Source organism: Lactuca virosa, chromosome 8 (assembly GCF_052849685.1).
Source record: "Lactuca virosa cultivar CGN04683 chromosome 8, Lactuca_virosa_CGN04683_v6, whole genome shotgun sequence".
Classification (NCBI taxonomy): Eukaryota; Viridiplantae; Streptophyta; class Magnoliopsida; order Asterales; family Asteraceae; genus Lactuca; species Lactuca virosa.
In genome coordinates, this window is record NC_136433.1 from 295,441,971 (window position 1) to 295,466,273 (window position 24,303).

The window sequence follows — 24,303 nt, forward strand, 5'->3', positions numbered from 1 at the left end:
AAGCATCTCCAGCATGCTCGGAGCATAGGGCTGAAGGATGATATTAGATTTAGTAGTTAGATAACATTGAAATTTGTAAAGTGTAATTGACATTAGATGATGAATAAAAGGTGTTTTATTTATGAGTAAAGTGTTGCTATCTCTTGTCGATCGTTTACTATATTTCTTTTGCATGTTTTGACTTCCAGAATAATTATGTTTGGTATATCATATTATTCGAACCTCCACAGTCGGTCATATGTCGGAAGTAGGTATGAATCAAGACTGTCATGATTGGTTGTAGAGGTCTAAGTTGTTGGACATGGCTACAACACTCATGAGTGCTCATAAGTTCTGAGCATTGGACTCAACCCACGCTCACTGGAATCACTTCATGGAATTTATCTCGAGTGATCGTGAGACGGTAATATCATATAAGTCTTCAAACCTAGATATATGATTTGTTACTTATAAGTTGGTTATGCATTGATTGTACGAAAACGTATTGGTAACTCGATGTTATAAAACGTGCTTTTGTGTATAATTCAATGAGTGGTAGAACAAACATATGAGTCGAAGTTTATCTGTTCCTTCTTGGATTAGAAGCTGATATCTGGGCCCCTCGATGATTTTGTTTTGACCTATGTACCGGGCCCGGTCAGAACTAAGTTGATGTGTTCAATTAAGTTCTTTGTCAAACAAATCGGAAATCGGGAAACAAACTGCTGGACAATAAGTAAGACATTGTTCCATGTATTTGTCCGGCTGATATCTAGAACAGAGGATTATATGATCACTTATCTGAAATGGCGTATCATCATCTTCTCAGTTCCGAGAAACCTTGAAAAGAGCTACGATTGCTGATCGGTTCCTAAAGTCATACTTGCAGTTATAGTTATTAGACTTATCCAAGTGGGAGACTGTTGGATAAGGTGTCTAAGTCCATAACTATTTATGGTATGTACTTGACCCGACTCGGCATGGTCCATTTGGGTTGCATGGCACCATGCAATTCGATAAACTAAAATGAGAGAAATAACACTTATGGTTTATTAATATATTATAAGTTCTAATATATTAATAATATTATTTAATTAGTTTGATCAAGAATTAATTTAGAATTAATTAAGTGATCAAAAGATAACTAATTAAATATATGGGTAGATTATGTAAATCTTCCATATCTTATATAGTGGGCTAAGAGGCTCCATGGATTATCAAGTTGGGTTCCACCCATAGGATGCTCCATGGATGCTCCATGGGAGTTACAAACCCATGGGTCATGGAAATGAAGAGTCATGACACATTAGGGTTTACATGGTGTAACCCTAGATGTGTCAACACTATATAAGAAACCCATTCTCCACCAAAATCGGCGACACTAAGAAACAAGAGGGCTAGAGCCGATTTTGCAAGTGTAAGATTCTCTCAAAGTTTACTCCTTTGCATTTGGTGTTGTGTGAAGCATTTGAGGCATCACACTTGGGGTGCTAGGCTCACAAGGTTTCAAGGATCATAATCAACAACAAGGTAAGTTATTCTATCTTTCATTCAAGTTAAAAATGTTCCCCATGTATGCTAGATAGGAATATAACCTTGGAATTCAACTTTACATGATTATTAGACAAACATAGATCCAAGGTTATTAGGGTTGCATGTACACTTAGGAAGTGTTAGAATGCTCAAAACCCATCAATCTTGAGCATTATCTCAGTGCTACCCATCACTCGCTGTCCCACCTCTCCCTAACAGATAGGAGTCCGACACCTTCTCCCATAAAGGAGCTCGAATGGAGGCATACCAATGCTGGAATGGTGACTGTTGTTGTAAGAAAACTCATCCAAGGGTAAGTAAGTGTCCCAACTTACTCCGAAATCCATAACACATGCACGCAGCATGTCTTCCAGCGTCTGAATTGTTCGCTCGCTCTGCCCGTCTGTCTGCGGATGGTACGTGGTACTGAAGTGTAACCAGGTACCCAACTCCTCATTAAAACTTCTTCCAGAATCTGGAAGTAAAACGCACGTCTCGATCTGACACTATCGAGGTCATCAATCCATGCTGAGCTACCACTTCCCTCACATAAATCTCGGCCAATCTCTCCGCAGAAGAGCTCTCACTAATAGCAAGGAAGTGAGCACTCTTCGTCAGTCGATCCACAACCACCCAAATCGCGTAAACTCCACGTGCAGTCTTCGGTAGCTTGGTGATAAAGTCCATCGAGATATGCTCCCACTTCCACTGGGGAATCTCTAAAGGCTGCAATGGGCCATGTGGTCGTTGGTGCTCTACCTTGACCCGGCGGCAGGTCAAGCACCTCTCAATTATCCAATCAACATCCCTCTTCATATAGGGCCACCAATAGTCTCTCTTCAGGTCTAAATACATCTTAGTGGCCCCAGGATGGATTGAGAACCTCGATCTATGCGCCTCCTCCATCAGTATATGTCGAGCTCCGTCCGTATAGGGCACCCAAATCCGCCCTCGGAAAGTCATAAGTCCTAGGCTATCCGTCACAAACTCGGACACCTGTCCAATCACCCGCTCCCTCGTGCGGTTCTCTGATCTCACGGCCTCCGCTTGGGCCTCTCGGATGGTATCTAAGACAGGAGTCATCACCGTCATCCTCATACACACATCTCGGATCGGAGCGATCTTTGCTTTGCGGCTTAGGGCGTTGGCTACCACATTAGCCTTGCCCGGATGATACAGGATCTCGCAGTCATAGTGTTTCACCACATCCAATCATCTCATCTGTCTCATATTTAGGTTGGGCTGATCCATGAGATACTTCAGGCTCTTGTGGTCCGTGTATATGATACACCAAACCCCATACAAGTAGTGGCGCCAGATCTTGAGGGCGAACACCACCGCCCCCAGCTCTAGATCGTGGGTGGGATATCTCGTCTCATGAGGCTTCAACTGCCTTGATACGTATGCTATCACGTGTCCTCTCTGCATTAGCACCACTACCAACCCGGATATAGATGCATCACAATAAACCACAAAGTCCTCCATTCCCTCGGTAAGGGCTAACATCGGGGCTTCGCACAAGCTCTGGCGAAGAGTCTCAAATCATGTTTGCTGCTCGGGACCCCAAGTAAAAGTAACGCCCTTCCGAGTCAACCTGGTGAGGGGAACGACAATATTAGAGAAATATCTGATAAACCTCCGGTAGTAGCCTGCCAATCCCAGGAAGCTCCTGATCTCGGTGGGGGATCTTGGCACCTCCCACCTCATAACTTCCTCAATCTTGGCCGGATCGACCATAATCTCATTCTGATTAACGAGGTGTCCTAGGAACTGGACCTCTCGTAACCAAAAATCACACTTAGAGAATTTGGCATATAGCCTCTCCGATCTCAAAACTCCCAAAACTTCACTAAGGTGCTCCTCATGTTGTTCCCTAGACCTCGAGTACACAAGGATATCATCAATGAACACGATCACCGATCGATCCAACATGGGTCTGCACACCCGGTTCATGAGGTCCATGAATGCTGCCGGTGGGTTGGTGAGCCGAAATGGCATCACCACAAACTCTTAATGCTCATAACGAGTCCTAAAAGATGTCTTCTTAATATCCTCCTCGCGTACTCTCATCTGGTGATATCCTGATCTCAAATCAATCTTGGAAAACCAAGATGCACCCTGTAACTGATCGAACATATCGTCGATCCTCGGAAGTGGATAGCGGTTCTTGATCGTCAGCTTGTTCAACTCCCGGTAATCAATGCACATCCGGTGTGAACCATCCTTTTTCCTAACAAAAAGGATCGGCGCTCCCCAAGGCGAGCTACTCGGTCGTATAAAACCCTTCCCCAACAGCTCCTGAAGCTGCAAGGATAACTCCTGCATCTCGGGTGGCGCAAGGCGATAAGGTGCCTTGGCAATAGGCGCCGCTCCCAGAACCAAATCAATCCGGAACTCCACCTGCCTCTTGGGAGGCACCCCCGGTAACTCCTCGGGAAAAACATCCGGAAACTCACTCACTATCGGGACCTCAGCAATAGAACTCGGTCTCTCAACAGTAACCCGCGTATCCATCACATACGCCAGAAAACCCATCAGTGGCAAAAATCTCGAGTACGCATCCCCGGATCACATCAGTGGCAAACACCGCACACTCATCGGCTATAGAAACTCTCAGAGGTCGACTCAACGACTCACGTCTGATACTGATGTGGTGACTAAACGCTAATGACACGAACGATGGACTCGCACCCGAGTCAAATAACACTAAGGCAGGTACAGAACTCACAAGAAAAGTACCTACACATATCACAATATAAGCACAAATAACTTAGAATATAATAACAAAAGAATGCATACCAGCCACGACATCGGGTGCTGCGCGGACCTCCTCCGATGTCAACTGAAAGGCTCTCCCGCAAGCCTTCGGTGCCTCGGACTTAGCTGGTCGACTCTCTATAGCTCAAATAGCAGCAGGTGAAGCTCCCTGCGCTGATCCCTGAAGCAGCTGCGGGCACTCGGCCTTCCGATGGCCAGTCTGGTTGCAGTGAAAGCAAACTGCGAATCCCTTGGGGCAGTCCTTCGCCATGTGCCCCTCCTTGCTACACTTGTAGAAAGACCCCACTCAACATATCCCCTCATGACCCTTTCCGCACTTTCCACAAGTGCAGCCCTTCTGGCCTCCTGATCTCGAATCTGCGGTCTTAGCCCGCTTGGCTTCCGACTGAGACTGTGTCGGCCGCCGGTCTCTCCCTTGAGACTCTGCCTCCTCCCTGGCTTGAGTCTCCAGCTCAATCTCCCTCTTTCTAGCATTTTCCTGAAGCTCAACAAATGACCAATAAGATGAGTTCGCCACGAACTCACAGATATCCCTCCTCAGAATGCTTAAATATCGACTCATACGTGCCTGATCGGTAGACACGTGCTTAGGGCAGAACAACACCCTCTCATGAAACATCCTCGTAATCACTGTCACAGATTATGTCCTCTGTTTGAGGGACAGGAACTCCTGGGCCAACCGTTCCCTCTCCACCGGGGGTACATACTCATCTCTGAACATCGTAGTAAACCTCTCCCAAGTCACAGCAGTGTGCTCTGCAGGAGTAAAATGAGCTGTCACAAACTTCCACCAATCCTTCGCTCCCAAGTGAAGCTAGTTCAGCGCGAACCGTACCCTCAAGTGCTCTTGACAAGAACAAGTGTAGAAACACCCCTCGATATCAGAAATCCATTTCATCGCAGTAATCGGATCCTGCGTCCCATCAAACTCTGGTGGCTTCGTGTTGCTAAACTCCCGGAACAATAACGAGTCACCTCCTTGTGGCCTAGGAGCAGCGACAACTGTAGTGGCGGCAGCAGCAGCCTGAGTGACAGCAGCGTATCACTCATCAAATGTCTCAATCAGGGAGGTCTTGATAGACCCAAACATCTCGGGAATCTCTGCTAGGATGGCTACGGCTACCTCCTCATGAATCATCCTCTGAATCTCATCGTCACTTGTACCACTAGTACCACTGCCCCCTGGGTTGTGGCGCGTACCCACCATGATGTCTCTGAAATACAACACAAAATAGTCAGAGACTCGCTCGAGTATACTCACACTCAATCACTCCCCTACTTGTTCCTTAGCATCCCAAGGATTCTTACTTGGACTGCTCACCGACCCGGTGCTTCCAGTAGTACGGGCCCAATACTACCTTCCACACCGCATCTGTAATCACCCCAAGTCCTCCTCCTAGGATTCCAGATCGCAAGTACTCTATATCTCGCCGAACACAGACTACTCTCATAAGCTCATTTATGCTACATACTCTTCTTAAAGCAAATCACAGGTAGCAGTAACTTCTAGGCTAAAGCATCATAGATCAGGCCACTCTAGTCCTAAAATATGAAGTACCTAGCCTATTCTCTAGCATGCATAATATATCTCATAATATCTCATAAATATCTCATAACACAGAAAGTAAGAGTATTTTGGGAAATCACCGTTCGGGCTCTGGCTGATTGTACACACTGCTCTTTCTCGTTATTCTCTTAGAACTCTTGATCGTTTTTAGAAAAATCGTTTTCTTTTGAAATTTTTTCTCAAATCCTTAGTTTGAGTCCAGACATACCCGAAGGTGCATCTGAATCCCTCAAACCAAGGCTCTAATACCAACTTGTAATGTCGTAAATTTTTCAAACCAAATTTTTCGTTTCAAACATAAAAACCACATGTCATATCACCCAAAAATCTCAAGTATCAACATTAATAAAATTTGTTTATCAAAAGTTGTTTTTCACATAAACCAGGATCCTCCGAAGTATATATCCAAAGCGAGTGTGTGTACAATCAAGATGGGGCCTTCCCACGATCATCGGAAGTACCTGAAACACATAACACATAACACAGTAAGCGCGAAGCTTAGTGAGTTCCCCAAAATACCACATGCAACACATTAGCCACTCGAGGCTATAACTCTGTAAGATCCTCTGGTCAATGTGTCTCAGTGGGACCCTCCAGTCCCACAACTCTGATGGACCTTTCGGGTCCTAACTCTGTGGACCCTCTGGTCCTAACTCTGTAAACTCTGAATAACACGTAGCATAAATCACACAGACATAATGCAGTAATATCACAGTACTCAAATAAACAAATAAAACCCTCTGGTCACAAGTACATACCACTCTAGGTAAAGTATAGTGAGAAGACTCACCTCGAAGCGAGCAAGCTAATATACCCCGTACACGAATTACCGCTCTAGTCTATGCCTAATACATGTGATAATTATCTCTAATTAGACCATAATTCTAATAAACTCATACTAACCCCTCTTTAACTCTTGGTAAGGGCAAAAGACCCTTCTTCCCCTCCATGGTCTCAATTACTCATATTTGGTCAAAACTCCGAAAGTCAAGAGAAGTCCAACTTGAGTCAACAGTCCATGTTGACTCAACTCGTCGAGTGCATCGGGGAGACTCGTCGAGTCCCCTCGTTCCCTCGGAGACCTTATGAAAACCAACTCTACTCATCGAGTAGACCCGTCAACTCGTCGAGTTAAGGCGTGCTCAGACTTATCGGGATAAACCCTAAGCGACTCGTCGAGTCAGTTCATGGACTCGGCGAGTTCATCATGTCTGTACTCCCATTCAGACGTTTTAGGGCAGATTTATCACTCCAAACTCTAGATCTAGACTCCCTAGGCTCGAATGTCACATAAAGCTTCGATCTTTACGTTCATGCATGGCATATTTGCTGCAATATGCTATTACAAGCTCCAAAGAAGGTTGAGTGCACATGAGCTTGCCTCTAGCTCAATAAAGCTTGGATCTTTGGGCTCTCAAGGCCTCCTATAGTCCAGATCTGTGGTCCTAACCTCAAACCATGCTCAAATAACTCAAGGACACAATATGATTGGAAGAAAACCCTAAAAACTCCCAAAAATGAGATCTAACGAAATATATGGCCAATATGAGAACTTTTTACCTCTGTACAGATGCTAATGCTAGAAGAACACTAGATCCACCGCCTCTCCTTGATGAGATCCACAAAGCTCCTCAAATCGTCCTCCAAAAATGCACAAGAATGCTCAATTTGGTCTCTCTCTCTCTCTCTCTACACAACGAATGGGTAGGTTTAGGGTCTCTCTCTGTGAAGTGTGGCTGCATAAAGAGGCTATAAGTGCCTTTAAATAGGTCCCAAACCCGGGGATCTAGGGTTTTTAGTCATAGCGCCTACTCGGCGGGTCTACTCTCGGACTCGTTGAGTAGATTATTAAACCCACGTGGCCACCCCGCTTCTACTCGACGAGTTATAGCACCAACTCGTCGAGTAGATCAATGAAACTCAAAAATAAATAATTAAAATAACATACCTGGGAATCCGGATGTTACATCATCCTCACACCAATGTTCAAATTAGTAATCAACAAAGAAAACAAGGTCTCCAAAACATGGAGTAATACATGAACATGAACTAAGAATTCTTGAGGGTGTTCATAACCAAGTTTTGACAGCAATTAGCCATCAGAACTCAATCAAATATGGCTGGAGTTTGATTACATAAAATCACAAGATCGAAGATTGAAAGAAGCATGACTAACAACACCAAATTAACTCACCAATTCCAGCAATTCTCAAGAAATTGAGCTATGAACTTGAGAAGAATAAGAAGTAAAGAATTTTACCAAGATTAGAATCGATTTTGCAGGTCTAATACACCTCCAACAGCCAACAATTGCAGCCCTTCCTATCCCCCCTCTTTCCTCGGTTCGTTCCTCCCTTCTCCACCCTAAATCGCTAGTGTTTTTTTTTCTTCCTTGATCTTTGCGTCGCACATCCTCACACATAGGAGGTCCGATTGATTCTCCTTCATGAATAAAAGGAACGTGGGAAAAAAATGCACACCCCTTGGCGATTATCGATCCCTCTACATTGGGGTTATATTTGAATTTTGTCATCTAGCCCCTTAATTCTCCATATTGTACCCCTTTTACACTAACCCTAGTTATCTTGACAAATTAGATTTCCTTTTATGACATTTGAGTCCTTCAACCCCAACTACCCCATGAAAACGAATTATATTTACCCAAATAATTTCATAAATTAATTTCATTATATTACACACCTCTTTAATTTTGGATTAATTCTTTTAGAAATTAAATAATACTATTTTTAGTTAATTTATTCCATTTTAACCTCATAGAGCTAAAATATTTTGCATAGATAGTCCCCCGAGTAACAGAAAAATTAACGTCGTTTATGGTAGGATTTTCAGGTCGTTACAGCAGGGCATACGAGGAGGTACGCGGGGTGTACGCGACTTGTTTCTAAAACCCTAATCTTCAGACTTGTCCCCTACTTAAACCCATTTATGGCCTTTGGACCCTCACCTTTATCAACCTCCTTACCTTTAAACGTCCCTAAAAACCCTAAATAGCCATTAGAGGTGGTTTTGAGCTTGAAGTAACAAAAATGAGCCATTTTGGTGTGTTTGCAAGAAGAATATCTTGTGGTGCAAGTCTTGGACGTGGTTGAACATCTAGATCCAACATCCACATCATCTTAGGGAGCTTCTAGAGGTATACAGTTTATACCTTGCTTAGATCTCTTCTTAAACTTGTTTTGATCCCTTTGGTTGGTCTTGAAGAGTTAAGACCATTTGAGATGCCAATCTTGTAGATCTGGGCGTTTAGGGGACTCCTTAAGGTTAAAGGTACAAACTGTATGGTGTTTGTGACCTCCATGCAAGTATTAAGTCATTTATTAAGCTCTTTTAAGCTTTAGGACCTTATTGAGCCTTACATACACGTAAAGTTTGCAACTTTACGTGATGAACCACTTTAAAGAGATCAGATCTGAGTCTTAGGTCTAATGTCTTAACCAATTAATAGCTAAAATGCAAAGTTGGCAAATATGAGGAGTACGTTGGGCGTACGAGCTCGTATGCACAGCGTACAGTCCCTTAAGCGTGTACGCTTGGCGTACAATCTGGGTACGCCCCGCGTACTCAGCAGTGGGCTGCGGTGTTTGGGCCTTCGGTGGTGGGCTTCATTTTTGGACCCTAGGAGTTTAGGGCTGCTTTGTGGATTTCCAGAATATTGATTTGGGCTTTGGCCTCGTTAGGATAGGTGGGCCATCTTTGTTTGTGGGCCTTGTGTGTCTTGGGTTGGGCCTTTTGGGCCTTAGGGCCGTTATTTTAATGGGCCGATTATGGTTAGGCCCATTATAAATTATAATAAATAAAAGTATCGTTTGTGTTATACTTATGTGTTATGTTCTCTCTCTCTCTCTGTATATATATATATATATATATATATATATATATATAGAGAGAGAGAGAGAGAGAACATAACACTATATATATATATATATATATATATATATATATATATATATATATATATTGTAGACCCAGACACATAGATGATCTGTTCACCCGTGTAGGGTCTAGTCCACATATCTCTTTTTTAGTTGTATAATCAAATTATTATTTAAAAAAAACGAATTTTATAGATAAGAAATACTATGAGTTTATTATAAAAATGTTAAAATACACCAAATTATACAAAATATTTTCTTTATAAAATGAAACCAATATTGATATATTTTTCATATTTTTTTAATAAAAATGGAAGGTAATGAATGTAAGAAATTGAGTTTGGTTAAAAAGAGAAATTATTTTTTTATTAGAAAATTTGGGTTGGATTGAAATGAAATAGATATCCTATATCTTTTAGAAAATTACACGGATGGTCCCTATGGTTATGGATTACTTGCATGTTTGGTTCCTAGAAATATTTTTTTAACTTGGACCATCTCTGAAACTTTAATTTGTTACCCACCATGTCCCTCTCTTAACTTGTCCGTCTGTTTAGCTGTTAGAAACCCCCCACATGGGGGGCATTTTTGTCCTTTTACCTTTGAAGGGGCTTAAATGTGACTTTTATAAAAAATATCTAATAAATGCAAAAGTGGGAGAGCACATTATCGCAAGAATATCAACATTCTTTAATTGCAAAAGTCAATAATGTATAATTCGCACACCATTTTTGACCATATGAATTCGTTTGACCATAATTTTGCTTAAGAAATCGATGCGAAACCAAGAAGTAATTGTTGGATAAGGTGTCTAAGTCCATAACAATATTTGAGATGTACTTGACCCGACCCGGCATGGTCCATTTGGGTTGCACTTCACCCGAACAATTTGTTTGGATAATCTTTTGAGAATAGTATGTTCATGCTTTATTAATATATTATAAGTTATAATATATTAATATTAAATCATATTATTTAATTAGTATTGGTCAAAAATTAATTTAGAATTAATTTGGTGATCAAAAAGGTGACTAATTAAATATGGGCTCTTGTATTTTATGTAGTGTGGGCTAATACTCATTTGGAATGGGCTTGGCATGCATGGGAATCCATGGATAGTCCATGGAGCTTTTAACCCATGGATCCTTGGAAAGGAAGAGTCATGGGTATTAGGGTTTACATGGATGTAACCCTAATCCTCCACACTATATAAAGGAGCTTATGATGCTTGAAATGACACTAGTTGTGTGTGAACAAGAGTGGTGGCCTAATTTCTAGAGCACATATATTATTCTCTCAAGGTTCCAAGGTTTGTGGTGATTTGTGATTCCACTTGAGGCATTCACATTATTGGTGCTAGGCTCTCAAACTCCAAGCAATCAATCACTATCAAAAGGTATGTCATTCTTCTAGTGTTTTATGATTCTAGTTCTTCATGTCATGCTAGTTAGGATGTAAACCTTGGAAATTATTATTTGCATGTATTTTAGAGAAAACATAGATCCAAGGTTTATTAGGGTTGCATGTACACTTAGGAGTGTTAGAATGCTCAAAACCCAACAGTGGTATCAGAGCCAAGGCTTGTTTTCATGTTATACTTGCTGAAATGGCTGAAAAAATCGAAAATTTTGGCTGTCTGAGTGCTGGACTCACCGAGTCCACTGATGGACTCGCCGAGTCCATGAAGAAATTCATCCAACTCGTCGAGTTGGTTCATGCACTCGACGAGTTGGACCCCCTGACAGCATATTTTCGACTTTTAAGGCTGGAATTGGACTAGAAACATTACCCTAAGCTATTTTTTGGTCTTGTAAACTTGTTTTTGATGTGGTAATGTTCATGCTAAACCAATTTCAAAGATAGTTGTCAATAGATTCATGTTTTGTATTAGTTTAATGGTTAGGCTAATTTCATGAAAAAGTTTGATTTGAATTGTCTTGTTCTTATGAGTTAGTCTAGATTAATAGAAAAGTTATGTGATAATTTGTTTTCAATCCATATTAATCTTAAAGTTGCTCATAAAATGTGTTTTTGTAACTTGTCCTCAAGTTATATGAAAAGTCACATTTATGATTCTTTAAAACTCATAATATTTCCATAAGTTAGGAAAAATGAAGAGTCTTATTTTCTTGAATGATTTTAAAGTCTTCCATAACTTGTCCTCAAGTTATGGAACTTGAAGAGTTTATTCATTAAACTACTTTAAACTCATTGGTTATGAAAATGAAGAGTTTATTTTTCCTTAAATGTTTTTAAAGTCTTCCATAACTTGTCCTCAAGTTATGGAACTTGAAGAGTTTTTATTAAAACTACTTTAAATTCATAAGTTATGGAATTGAAAAGTGTTTGAATTGTTCAAAACTTGCCTTCAAGTTTTGGAATTTGTAAAGTTTCCCCCCATGAATACTTTAGTTCCAAGTTAAACCCTTAGAATTTCAATAGTTTAAAATTCAACCTTTATACTATTATAATATTGTAGGTTTAATATTTATATATATGTATAAGAGTAAAAGTCAGTCTTACCGTTAGTAGGCCTCATTCACGAAGCCGGTCTATAAGGGGGGTATAAGGTTACTGCCTATAAAATGGTAGTTTAATGGGTATCCACTCTCACCCACCGCTTCCTTGATCGGTGGAGGGTCGTTAGCCGAACGGGTAAGACAATGACTTTAATTCTCATTAAAAGTATAATGATTATAAAGTAACTAAATATTTTTATAAAATATTGTTTTGGGTCCTAGCCTTAATATTCCATATTGAGTGTTATATTAAGGACTTGAATCAACTAACTTGGTTTTCTCCCATTGTAGATGTCTGGTTCAGACAACTATGATCTTCCCAAATCTCTTGGAACAAACTTTCTTCTTGAAGATGATGTCCCTCAACATCATGCTTCACTTCCTCCACCTCCTCCATTTATTCTCCCTGACCCACAAGCCCGAAGACTTGAAAGGTTCAAGATCACTCAAGCTCTACTAGAAATGAAACATAAAGATGGAAGACCTGTGTGCACTCATGTCTTAGGAATGAAGTCACACATTGACAGGCTGAGAATGTTGGGTGCTGTTATTTCAAGGAAGTTCGTTGTTGACTGGGTTCTTTAGTCACTTCCTGAGTCGTATAGTGAGTTTATTAAAGACTACCATATGACAGATCCTGACATAACCCTAATAGATCTTTCTTATTTGCTTGTTGCTGCTGAGTCAGCAATGATTTGGCGCAATGGTCAAGCAAATATTGATGGAAGGTCTAATTCTCAAACTTCCATGGACATGGACAATGGTAACATTGGAAGTCCAGAAAAGCTTTCTCTTCCCAATGGAAAGGGATCGGCCTTGGTCAACCCGGTTGACCAAAAGGTAAAGGGAAAGGCTAAGTCTGTGATTGTCTCGTGTACCATTCCCAAAGAATCTATATGTTTTTATTGTCATGAGAAGGGACATTGGAAGCGAAGCTGCCCTGAATACTTGAAATATTTGAAAGCAAGTAGAGACAAAATGTTTGACTCGGCTTCAGGTAAGTCCACTATCTAACTTTGTTAAAGTTCCTAATTGTTGATTCTTATTACATGATGTGACTAGGTTGCATCTTGATGTTTAGCAGGATCGAGCAAAAGGAAGGTTAAAAGAAGAGTGTGTTGAATCTGATCACGAAGATGGATTTCTATCGCATGGTTCGAGGATCGGAATCTTGAGCTACTACTTAGAAGTTATGATAGATCGGTAGGAAATATGTAATAGCATAGTTTCCATTTAAAGTTGCATTGTAAGGAAAAGTTTTTCCGCATTTTATGAATAAATAAAATTTTGTTTTACTTTATTTTATATCTCCTTACAATGGCATTTATGGAAAATTGATGTTTGTATGTTTCTAGCAATAATGGAAATATGAGTTTGATTTTCTCATTTGTGGTTGTGTCTGAATTTACCAAATGAGGAAAGGTTCTCATCACCCAAGCTTCAATTGGACAGAAACTTGGAATCATACAAGCTGTATTGTATGATGAATGAGAATTTTCATCTTTGTAAAATTGAGACTAATTCATTGATCATATGCATATGTGAGTCAATTGAAGGACTAAGGAATTAGATACACTGGGTGTGTGCTGGTCAAGGTCCACCACAAAGATCGATAAGACTATTCGTCATGATTTACTAAAGTTTAAGTAAATATGGTTGTACCTACAAGTTGTAGTACAATTCTGAAACATTGGAAAAGTTTCAATGTATGGCAGGACGAATGGGAAGAATCAAATTGGGCAGAAAGATAAAAGGTTTCTCAAATCTGAAAAGATAGGAGAGTACTTTAGTATCTTGTTTTATGATCATCTTAATGATTAAGAAACCATGTCACAATTCATCCTCTAAGGACATCTTAGTGCATTTTATGGCTAAGAAGAGGATTCATGAATTGTTGGAATGATTAAAATCAAAAAGATGAATCATACTTCGTTCCAAAACAACTCTTAGAGTCATACTCCAAGATTGTAACATTGAGTGACATAAAGTAAGGTTTAAAACACTTATCAAATGTAGTGTAAAATGTTTTCTACTCCTGTACATTTGAAATTGGTAAGTTGTGATGTCTTGGATAAGACAAAGACCAACTAAGACCAATTGTGTGAAGTGTTTATCTTGATAAGAATCCGTACTATCCCTTGAACATTTGTTTTGTTAAGGAATGGTCCTTGACTAGGGAAACTTATATGTCAAGAGGACAGTGGGAGTCTTAAAGATCCTGAAAGGATTTCAAGATTTAATCAAGAGTAAAACCTGAGTTTTATCACTAGCACACGACTTAAGGTTTGCAACCTATTAAGTTGACATGATTCTTGTTTCTGTGTCTGTTCCTATTAAGTTGACTATGCATATGAGTTCTGTTAGTTCTAAACTGTGTGCATAACAGCTTGGAAGCATTGGTGGGCCTTGTGCTACCAGGTGACAAGAAATTAAGATTGAACAAGTTCAATCCATGTAAGGCTGAATTTGTCACTAACCTTGTCTTGTGATTATGGTTTTGACAAATTCACATGGATAGAAACTCATACACTATAAAATCTAAGTGTCATAAGGTTTCTCTCCGATTCATGAAAATGATGGTGAGGAAACGCTTTCACTAAGTAGATTTTAAGTAGATAGCAATTGTGATGTTTGCATTTTCAAAGTCGTTAGTGGAGCGTGTATGGTTAACCGGCACATTAACATGGACTTGTGAGAAATGGCAAACAGGTCTAAACATTATGATTACGACATCCCTCTTCATAATTGTTTAGACACACATGTGAGCTATCTAAGGAAAGATGTATGAGTCTGAGAAGCTTAGATAAAGTTTTTTCGAAGCATCTCGTATCAGAAGTCTGAACTTTTGTGATGAAAGTCAATAAAGTATTGATTTCTAGAAGTCGATTTCTGAGTACATGTCAAAGCTAGTGGGAGCATAATTGTTGTGCTAAATAATTATTATGCTAGTGGGAGCATAATCAATTATGATGAGTATTGTTAATTATAGAAAACAAGAGTTTCACTTGGAAAAGGTTGTTTTGCTATAATTAAGGGAGAGGAGATTATACTTCATTTCAATCTTAAAAAGTTTAGATTGAGATTTCAATCATCTTTAGTCAAGGATATATATATGGATTTTATGTTGGAATGGTTCAACATAAGGAGATTCTATATATATTGCGTTCTCAAATTCGATTATGATTACGACATCCCTCTTCATAGTCGATTTTTGAAAACATGGCAAATAAAAAATATTGTAGCAAAAGACTGATCTAGTATCAGGTCTTTATGTGAGACATCATGAATCGTGTCCCATATGCTTCGGATATAGGATCGGTCACATGTGCTATAATATTTATCCGTTCTAAATTTTTCAAAATGCTTAGAGCATTAAGAGGGAAAAATGAATAGAACCGGATATGACTAAAATGATTAAGCAATTGTCGAGGACAATCTAAGGTTCACCAAAGATTGGTTGCTAAGGGACAGTTGGAAGTATAGTGTTAAATTTTGGAAGGACCATATGGGTATATTCTGAAAAGAGGTAGCTCTTGTTCAGATATGATAATCAAAATGGGAATATGGAAATTTTCCATATTGGGAGTTGGATATTAAGAATCTATGAGAAAGTTAGAAACTTTTATGCAAGAAGGATGTTCAAAGCAATGTACTTTGAATATGAGACTTCGTTTCCATGGAATTGATCTCCTTTGGAATCCTCTGTAATGACTGATGACAAGGTTTTGGTGACCTTGTGCATAATCATTACGAGAGGATCAGTGCATATAAGTTTAAAATCTAACAGATTTTTGGTAAATGGTAGGAATTAGGAATTCTCACATTTACAATAAGGATTTGGGATTGTGAAATGAGCATCATTGGAATCATGTTCAATTATCTATTTCACAAAGTAAAGATCATAGACAAACATAGTGTGCATACTTGGAGTATGGCATAACTATTGTTTAGAAAAACAAAGTGTACATGCTAGGAGCATGGGACAACTGTTGTTTTTATTCAAGTATTAAGTTGATTATTTGAAACATTATATAATGAATAATGTGTAATCAATATGGTGATAAATAAAAGGTGGTTTTATTTATATTCAAAAGGGTTCTGAGACCATATTGGATTCGATTATTATTGTGTTTCACTTTGCATGTTTTGACTTCCATAATAACTAGGTTATTCTTTCCGAATGATTAAGTTATTCAAACCATCCACAGTCGGTCATATGTTGGAAGTAGATATGAATCAAGACTGTCATGAGTTGGTTGTAGAGGTATAAGATGTTGGACATGGCTACAACACTCATGAGTGCTCATAAGTTATGAGTATTGGATTCAACCCACGCTCACTTGCATCACTTCATGGAATTTATCTCGAGTGATCGTGAGACGATAATATCATATAAGTCTTCAAACCTAGAGATATGAGTTGTTGCCTATAAGTTGGTTGTGCATTGATTGCACGTAAACGCATCAGTAACTTGATGTTATAAAACGTGCCTTTGTGTGCAATTCAATAAGCAGTAGAACAAGCATATGAGTCGAAGTTTATCTGTTCCTTCTAGAAATAGAAGCTATATCTGGGCCCCTCGATGATTTTGTTTTGACCTATGTACCGGGCCCGGTCATAACTAAATTGATGTGTTCGATTAAGTTCTTTGTCAAACAAATCGGAAATCAGGAAACAAACTGCTGGACAATAAGTAAGACATTGTTCCATGTATTTGTCCGGCTGATATCATGAGAGCAGATGATTATATGATCACTTATCTAAAATGGCGCTTCATAGTTCAACAGGGTTTGAGAGCTACGATTGCCGGTTGGTTCCTGAAGTCATATCTGCAAATATGTTATTAGACTCATCCAAGTGGGAGACTGTTGGATAAGGTGTCTAAGTCCATAACAATATTTGAGATGTACTTGACCCGACCCGGCATGGTCCATTTGGGTTGCACTTCACCCGAACAATTTGTTTGGATAATCTTTTGAGAATAGTATGTTCATGCTTTATTAATATATTATAAGTTATAATATATTAATATTAAATCATATTATTTAATTAGTATTGGTCATAAATTAATTTAGAATTAATTTGGTGATCAAAAAGGTGACTAATTAAATATGGGCTCTTGTATTTTATGTAGTGTGGGCTAATACTCATTTGGAATGGGCTTGGCATGCATGAGAATCCATGGATAGTCCATGGAGCTTTTAACCCATGGATCCTTGGAAAGGAAGAGTCATGGGTATTAGGGTTTACATGGATGTAACCCTAATCCTCCACATTATATAAATGAGCTTATGATGCTTGAAATGACACTAGTTGTGTGTGAACAAGAGTGGTGGCCTAATTTCTAGAGCACATATATTATTCTCTCAAGGTTCCAAGGTTTGTGGTGATTTGTGATTCCACTTGAGGCATTCACATTATTGGTGCTAGGCTCTTAAACTCCAAGCAATCAATCACTATCAAAAGGTATGTCATTCTTCTAGTGTTTTATGATTCTAGTTCTTCATGCCATGCTAGTTAGGATGTAAACCTTGGAAATTATTATTTGTATGTATTTTAGAGAAAACATAGATCCAAGGTTTATTAAGGTTGCATGTACACTTAGGAGTGTTAGAATGCTCAAAACCCAACAGTAATAAATCGAAACTTGTATAAAACGAAAATGAGATATCACGAAAGTTAATAAATTGGTTTGACCATATTTTTCAAATTTGACCAATCAAAAGATCGCATTTGCTTCTCGATCTAGCTTCAATGAAAACACATACCATTGAGAAATCGAAACTTCATCATCATCATTGAAACACAAACCGAGAATCAATTTGGATTAATCCTATATAGTTCGAAATATCATCTTCGTAAGAAATCAATTATGAGGCCCCATCGAAAGTCAATCAAACAAAGCTCTACATATTCATCAAAGCCTGTTCAAGATCGACTTCAACGAAAACATTTCCATTGAAACTCAAATTCGATCATCACCCTAATTTCAAAATCCTCCATCGATTCACCAACAAAATCAGATAACTATTCACGTTCCGACAATATCATCAACATCAAAAACAACTTCAAACCATCTACGCTCAATCAGTCGATTCAACCCAAAAAACGAAAATCAGCTATCCAACCCAATTGACAATCACATCCTAAACATCAACACCACAAAAGATTTTCAGATTAAATAGGAAATTCAAAGAATGATTATCGATACAAGGGTAGAACCGGAAATACGAAGAACTTGATGGTGAAGGATGAACCCTAAAATCCGCCATCAATGAATGGTTTTTTCCAAGGAATAGAAATCAATTGATGGTATTAGAATGATAAGTTCAATTGATTCTACGGTAGGAATTAATTGCAGATTCCAGGCGACGAACACAACCAATGATATTCCAGGCGACGAACACAACCAGAGAAGAATGGGGAAAATAAGGTAGGGGAATGAGGTGGGTTTTAAAGCGGTTGCACGGGTGAAAGGACAAAAATGCCCTTAGTGTAGGGGTTTCTAATAGTTAATATATGGACAAGTTAAGAGAGAGACTGGACGCGTAGCAAATTAAAGTTTCGTGGATGGCCTGAGTTAAACAATCCTTCTAAAGACCAAGCTTACAAGTAACCGATAACCATAAGGACCATACACGTAATTTACTATAGATCTTATTTGACGATGCTTCAAGGCGTGTTTGGGATTGCTTCTCAAACTGCTTATTGGCTTTTTTGAAAAACCATAATTCTTGGCTTTTGGAAAAACCATTTTTTTCACTAAAAAATTAGTGTTTACCAAACACTATTTTAACTTATTGGCTTTTTGAAATGCCAATAAGTCAATAAGTCATTTTAAATAAGGGAAATAGAACAAAACTCACTAAGTTTACACCAAAATTCTAATTTGACACTGAGTTTTTTTTTTCTCAAAATTGATATTGTGTTTTTCAATTTGTTATAATTCTGACCACTTAACCGGTCAAACCGGTTGCGTGCTGACGTGACATTACGACGTGTCATTTTTGATGACGTAGCATGCTGACGTGTCAAAACTGATTTTTTTTCACAAAAGACACTAGGTTTTTACTTTTTTCAATTTTGACACTCATTTTTTTTGTTCCAAATTGAACATCATTTTTTTTCAATATTATCCATTTTCCATTTGTAATCGTGTGTGTGCGCATGTCATTTAAAAACAACTTTTTTTTTTATATAAATACAAAGTTTTTTACATTCAAACCAAAATGTTATGTATAAATGTGTATTAGTTATATTATAATCATATTTTACATTAAATATACAATATTAAAATGAGTTTGAAGATGTGGAGTGCACAATCAGATAAGCTAATATGATATCGGGAACACGAGGGTCCGATGTTCAGTTTAATTACCAATGGACGGTTCGTTGTATATATTCGTGATTTTTGGTTCTTGCAGATGTATTTCTTCTTAATTTAACATTACAATAGTGCATGAAAAATAAGGTTATAATATAATTAATACATATTTATTCATAACAGTATGGTTTGAATGTAAAAACCTTGTATTTATACAAAATATGGTTTTTAATGAAAAAAAAGTATTTATATGGTTTTAAATGTAAAAAAAATATTTATACGGTTTCAAATGGTATAAAAAATAATGTCGGATTTGGAAAAAAAAATGGAGTATCACCTCATCAAAACTGAATAAAATTGAAAAAATGATGATCAATTTAGAATAAAAAAACTGAATATCAAAATTGAAAAAAAAAAAAAAAGTTTAGTGGCAAAATTAGAAAAAAGTAAAAGTGTGTTTTGTAACATTTTTGTTTTTCTTCAATTTTGACACGTGTACATTCTATATCATCAAAATTGACATTTATCATACCATCGTCAACAAAAAAAACATAAAATTAAATTATAATTTTAGTATAAACTTATGTCTTTTATACTATTAAAAAAAACCGACTCAGAAACACCCACCTGAGAAATTGAATCCAAAAATAAAACCGATATTTTGAAAATACATTTTTGCGATTTACTAAATAGAATAATTTGATCGATAATAACCTTTTGGTGTGGATTCTGTTGTTCCACACAAAAATCCATCTTCCATCTCTTGCTTGGCACATTTTGACGAGATATTTCTGGGTCTCCGTTTTATATATCAGAAGACGAGACGACCAATACAATCCATTTAAGCAAAAACAACAATGGCAGCAATCAACTGCCACTACCTTTCAGTAACCTGCACATCCACGCCCATCAATCAGGAATCCAATTCCATTCAATCCACGACTAGACCCACCAAGATCATTTTACCCGACAAAAAGCCCCAAAAATGGTCCACCGGCGTTGCTCCCGGAGATTATGGCGGACCACCGACCACCACCAAGCTCCGAAAGTACTGGGGAGGTGAAAAGGAAGACCCTATCACCTCTGATGATTTAATTTGGAATAGAGATTTCATGCCTCACATGAAACGCTTGATTGGGGATTCTGATGATTCTTCCTCTGACCCTCGCTTATCTACAGTTAAGGTAAAGTAATTTTCAATGCATTTAACCTAATTTTTACTTACATTGGTGTTTCTTCCGATTATTAGTTAGAATTCAATTTGAATTTTATTAAAGCTAATTTTAGGCCAAAAAAATGTACAAGTAGTAAATTCTCGCAAATCATACCAATCACATCTTCTTTTACTAAATTAAGACGACCTTTCACAATTAGAAGACTTCAGCAGTTGATGCTCTATATATAAAGGCATAAAAATTTGTGTGGTTTATAAATGAAAAAAAAAACATGAATCATCACTTTATCATATTATCTGTTTTTAAGTAATGTTACATTTACACTACTTGTAAACGTAACGATTTTCCTCTTGCAAACAAATTCGTCAAAAATCAAATTTTAGCTCTATGAATTTGTGTTTTAATCGCTAAGTTGTAATCGTTTTATGCAACTATGAATTTGTGTTTTGTGTGTATATCTCAATGTTCCATTCTGCTTACTTGTAAAAAGGAGGAGGCATCTGGATTTCTGAGCTTCAACAGAGTCATGAATCTCAACAGGCATGAATCTCCCTCATATTACATTCGATTTTATTAAATTTCACGTTTCTTATTTTTCCCTTTGATGTAAAACTCTTGATGTATATAGTATGGAAGTCGATTTGAGCAAGGAGCTAGCAACGATTCCAAATCCAATCATAGAGAAACAAGTCGAGGTTGCTGAAGTAAGATTATGCAATGATGTTTCACTTTTTTTTTTATCAATTTATGCAACTGATACGAATTATGCAACCATGATTCAATGGGTTAAGTAAGTTAGCATAAAATATTGTTCCATAGTTGCATATTTGATATAAGATAAGATTTTATCCTAACAACATTTTGTTTTGATGTTAGGCTACAAACATTCAACCGATAAAATGGAAACCAGCACCCACAAGGCGTGAACAAGACAAATGGGATAGAGCATCTAAAGCTGCAACCGGAGGCAGTGTATGCCTTTTTTACACTTTTTTTTATTTTTTTTATTTCTTTTTTGTTTCCTTGAAAAGTTAATTAAATGTTGTTGACACAATTAGTTCAAATCACTTATGATTGCCAAATCATGGATTTCTCAGTGACAAAGGAATGAAATAGACATGGTAATAGAGTAAACAATGTAGTGGAATGTAGGAATGGAATGTTGCTTTACATATTTTTTTAATATTATATGTGGTGAAATTATTTTTTTAAAAATATAGGACTTTATACGTCGATTGAATATAATTAATGAATCTTTTATAGGGTTTTATGCAGAAAAGTCTCATTATTTTGGGAAATTAATTTTTTGATGAAGTCCTAAAATGTTTTTTTTTTGGAACAGTAAAGTCCCGATTATTTAATATTTTGCCCACATTAATGAAAAAGTCCTTATTTTTATTTTAACAGGAAATGATAGATTATCGTGTAAAGTTAAATAATCGAGACTTTTCTGTTCAAAAGAATAAGTTTATGACTTTATCAAAGAATTTCCCAAAATAATGGGACTTATCTGCATAAAACCCATCTTTTATATGTAAAAAGAAAATTTTAAACATCATAAAAACTCAACAAATCCCAAATAAGATTATAATAAATATATATTTTTTATTTAGTAATATTTTTAATTCTCTTGTATACAGGACGTAATGTTCAGGGAATTGAGGCGTCCTAAAGGGGACCCAAAAGTGCTGGCTGCTAAGTCAAGAGAACAGTATACAAAGGTTATATCATTTAAAAAATTCACAATTTTATTAAAGTGACATACGAGTTTATTATAAACTTTTAATTGAATTAAATTTACAGTTAAAGAACAAGTTGCAGATTTTGACATTGGCAATTGGTGGTGTTGGCCTGGTGTCAGCTTATATTTCATACACTCCCGAGATTGCAGCAAGGTAACTTCACTATCTGTTTTTATGTTTAAAAAATGTAGGAGCTTTTTATTTATTTATTTATGTTGTGATTTGTTAAGATTTTTGCTCTTGTTGTTTGCATACATACATGTAGGCTGTGTTTGTTACACGGATAGGATGGGACTAGGCAAGATTTAGTTTATAGGGCTATTTTTGATGATGGGGTTGAGGAGGGCATTTTCGTCTTTTGCATAGACAATAAATCAAGAGCTAGTCTGTGTCCCACTCCCACCTTTTTGGGTGGGACTAAAAATTGCAACTTTTGTCGCGTTGCCATCATTCTCTCTAGTTTACACCAAATGCAACTGTTTTTAGGGCTATTTTTGTCATTATGATGAGGAGGGGCATTTACGTCTTTTTCACATACAAGACATCGATATTGAGTCTATTCCACGTTTTTTTGGTAGGACAAAATTTGCAACTTTTGTCCCATTGACATCAGTCTTAATGTTAATCCAATGCTCTATTTTTGGTGATGAGTACTAGGAGGGCATTTTCGTCTTTTTCACAAACAAGAGATTGAGAACGAGCCCGTGTCCCACATAGTTGTGATTTTTGTCCCATGGATATGCTTTGCTTCTACCCCTGTATGCTCAGTTTTTTTTTTTTTTTTTTTAATTGTAAATTTTTATTTTTGTTCTTATATAACGGATGTTTTATTGGATTAAATATACTTATTTATTCAGTTATGGTGCTGGATTCGTTGGTTCTTTGGTATATATGAGAATGCTTGGGAACAGCATCGATGGAATGGCAGATGGGGCCCGAGGGGTTCTCAAGTAATTTTCTCCATTAAGTCCTAAACTTTTACAAAATTTCCCTCATTTAATTTTTAAATATTTTTAATGTTTACTTTCAGGGCAGCAATTGGGCAGCCGCGATTGATGGTCCCTGTGGCCTTGGTCATGATCTATAACCGGTGGAATGGGTATAAGTTCTTTGCACACATGTACTTCATGCATTAGAAGTTGTACCTCATTAATCAATCTTGTAACGTTCCTTATGATTTCCATTTTTGCAGGATTGTAGTTCCGGAATACGGATTGATGCACCTAGAGTTGATTCCAATGTTGGTTGGATTTTTCACATACAAGATTGCCACCTTTACACAAGCAATTGAAGAGGCAATTACAATAGTGGAAAATGATGCTCAAATTGATTAAGATTGACATAAAACAAATTCTTTTCTGTACTATGAGTAGATGAAATTATTGGATGTGATATTGTGAGAACAAGTGGTGTAAAGGGAAAAGGCTGTGTGATTTAATTAATGTATATAAGTTTTGGTCAAATGTTGATAGGTACGACTATATGTCATGTATTACAAATGCTCAATGCAAGATTAGGCATGCGAAATGAAATAACGTAATCGTATATGTGAACAGTGGCGTGGAAATTAAAATAAATGAACTTTGAACTTAATTAAAAAATTAATTAATAGTACTTCAGAAGAAAAAAACTAGTAACGTGGTTGTCGTTGTCATTATGCAAAACAGTGAGATGACAAAAGCTACATAAAATCGGTGTTTCGTCTTCGTTTAATAGGTTTAGATTAAACCACAAGTTGGCTATTACACTATTTAGAAAATATATTTCCGAAGGCTGTCGTTATGCAAAACATT

The 24,303-nt window shown here is 37.5% G+C and overlaps 1 protein-coding gene across 1 annotated transcript; it reads left to right on the top strand.

The window, feature by feature from the left end:
- The first annotated feature begins 20,279 nt into the window (after positions 1–20,279).
- On the top strand, positions 20,280–23,973 carry LOC145133669 (ATP synthase protein I-like protein). The gene is made up of 9 exons (XM_079068606.1): positions 20,280–20,777; positions 21,259–21,308; positions 21,397–21,472; positions 21,645–21,740; positions 22,409–22,489; positions 22,572–22,663; positions 23,368–23,460; positions 23,541–23,609; positions 23,703–23,973. Exons 1-9 carry the CDS (start codon positions 20,451–20,453, stop codon positions 23,842–23,844), a joined length of 1,026 nt encoding a protein of 341 aa, XP_078924732.1. The 5' UTR covers positions 20,280–20,450; the 3' UTR covers positions 23,845–23,973.
- The last annotated feature ends 330 nt before the right edge of the window (positions 23,974–24,303 follow it).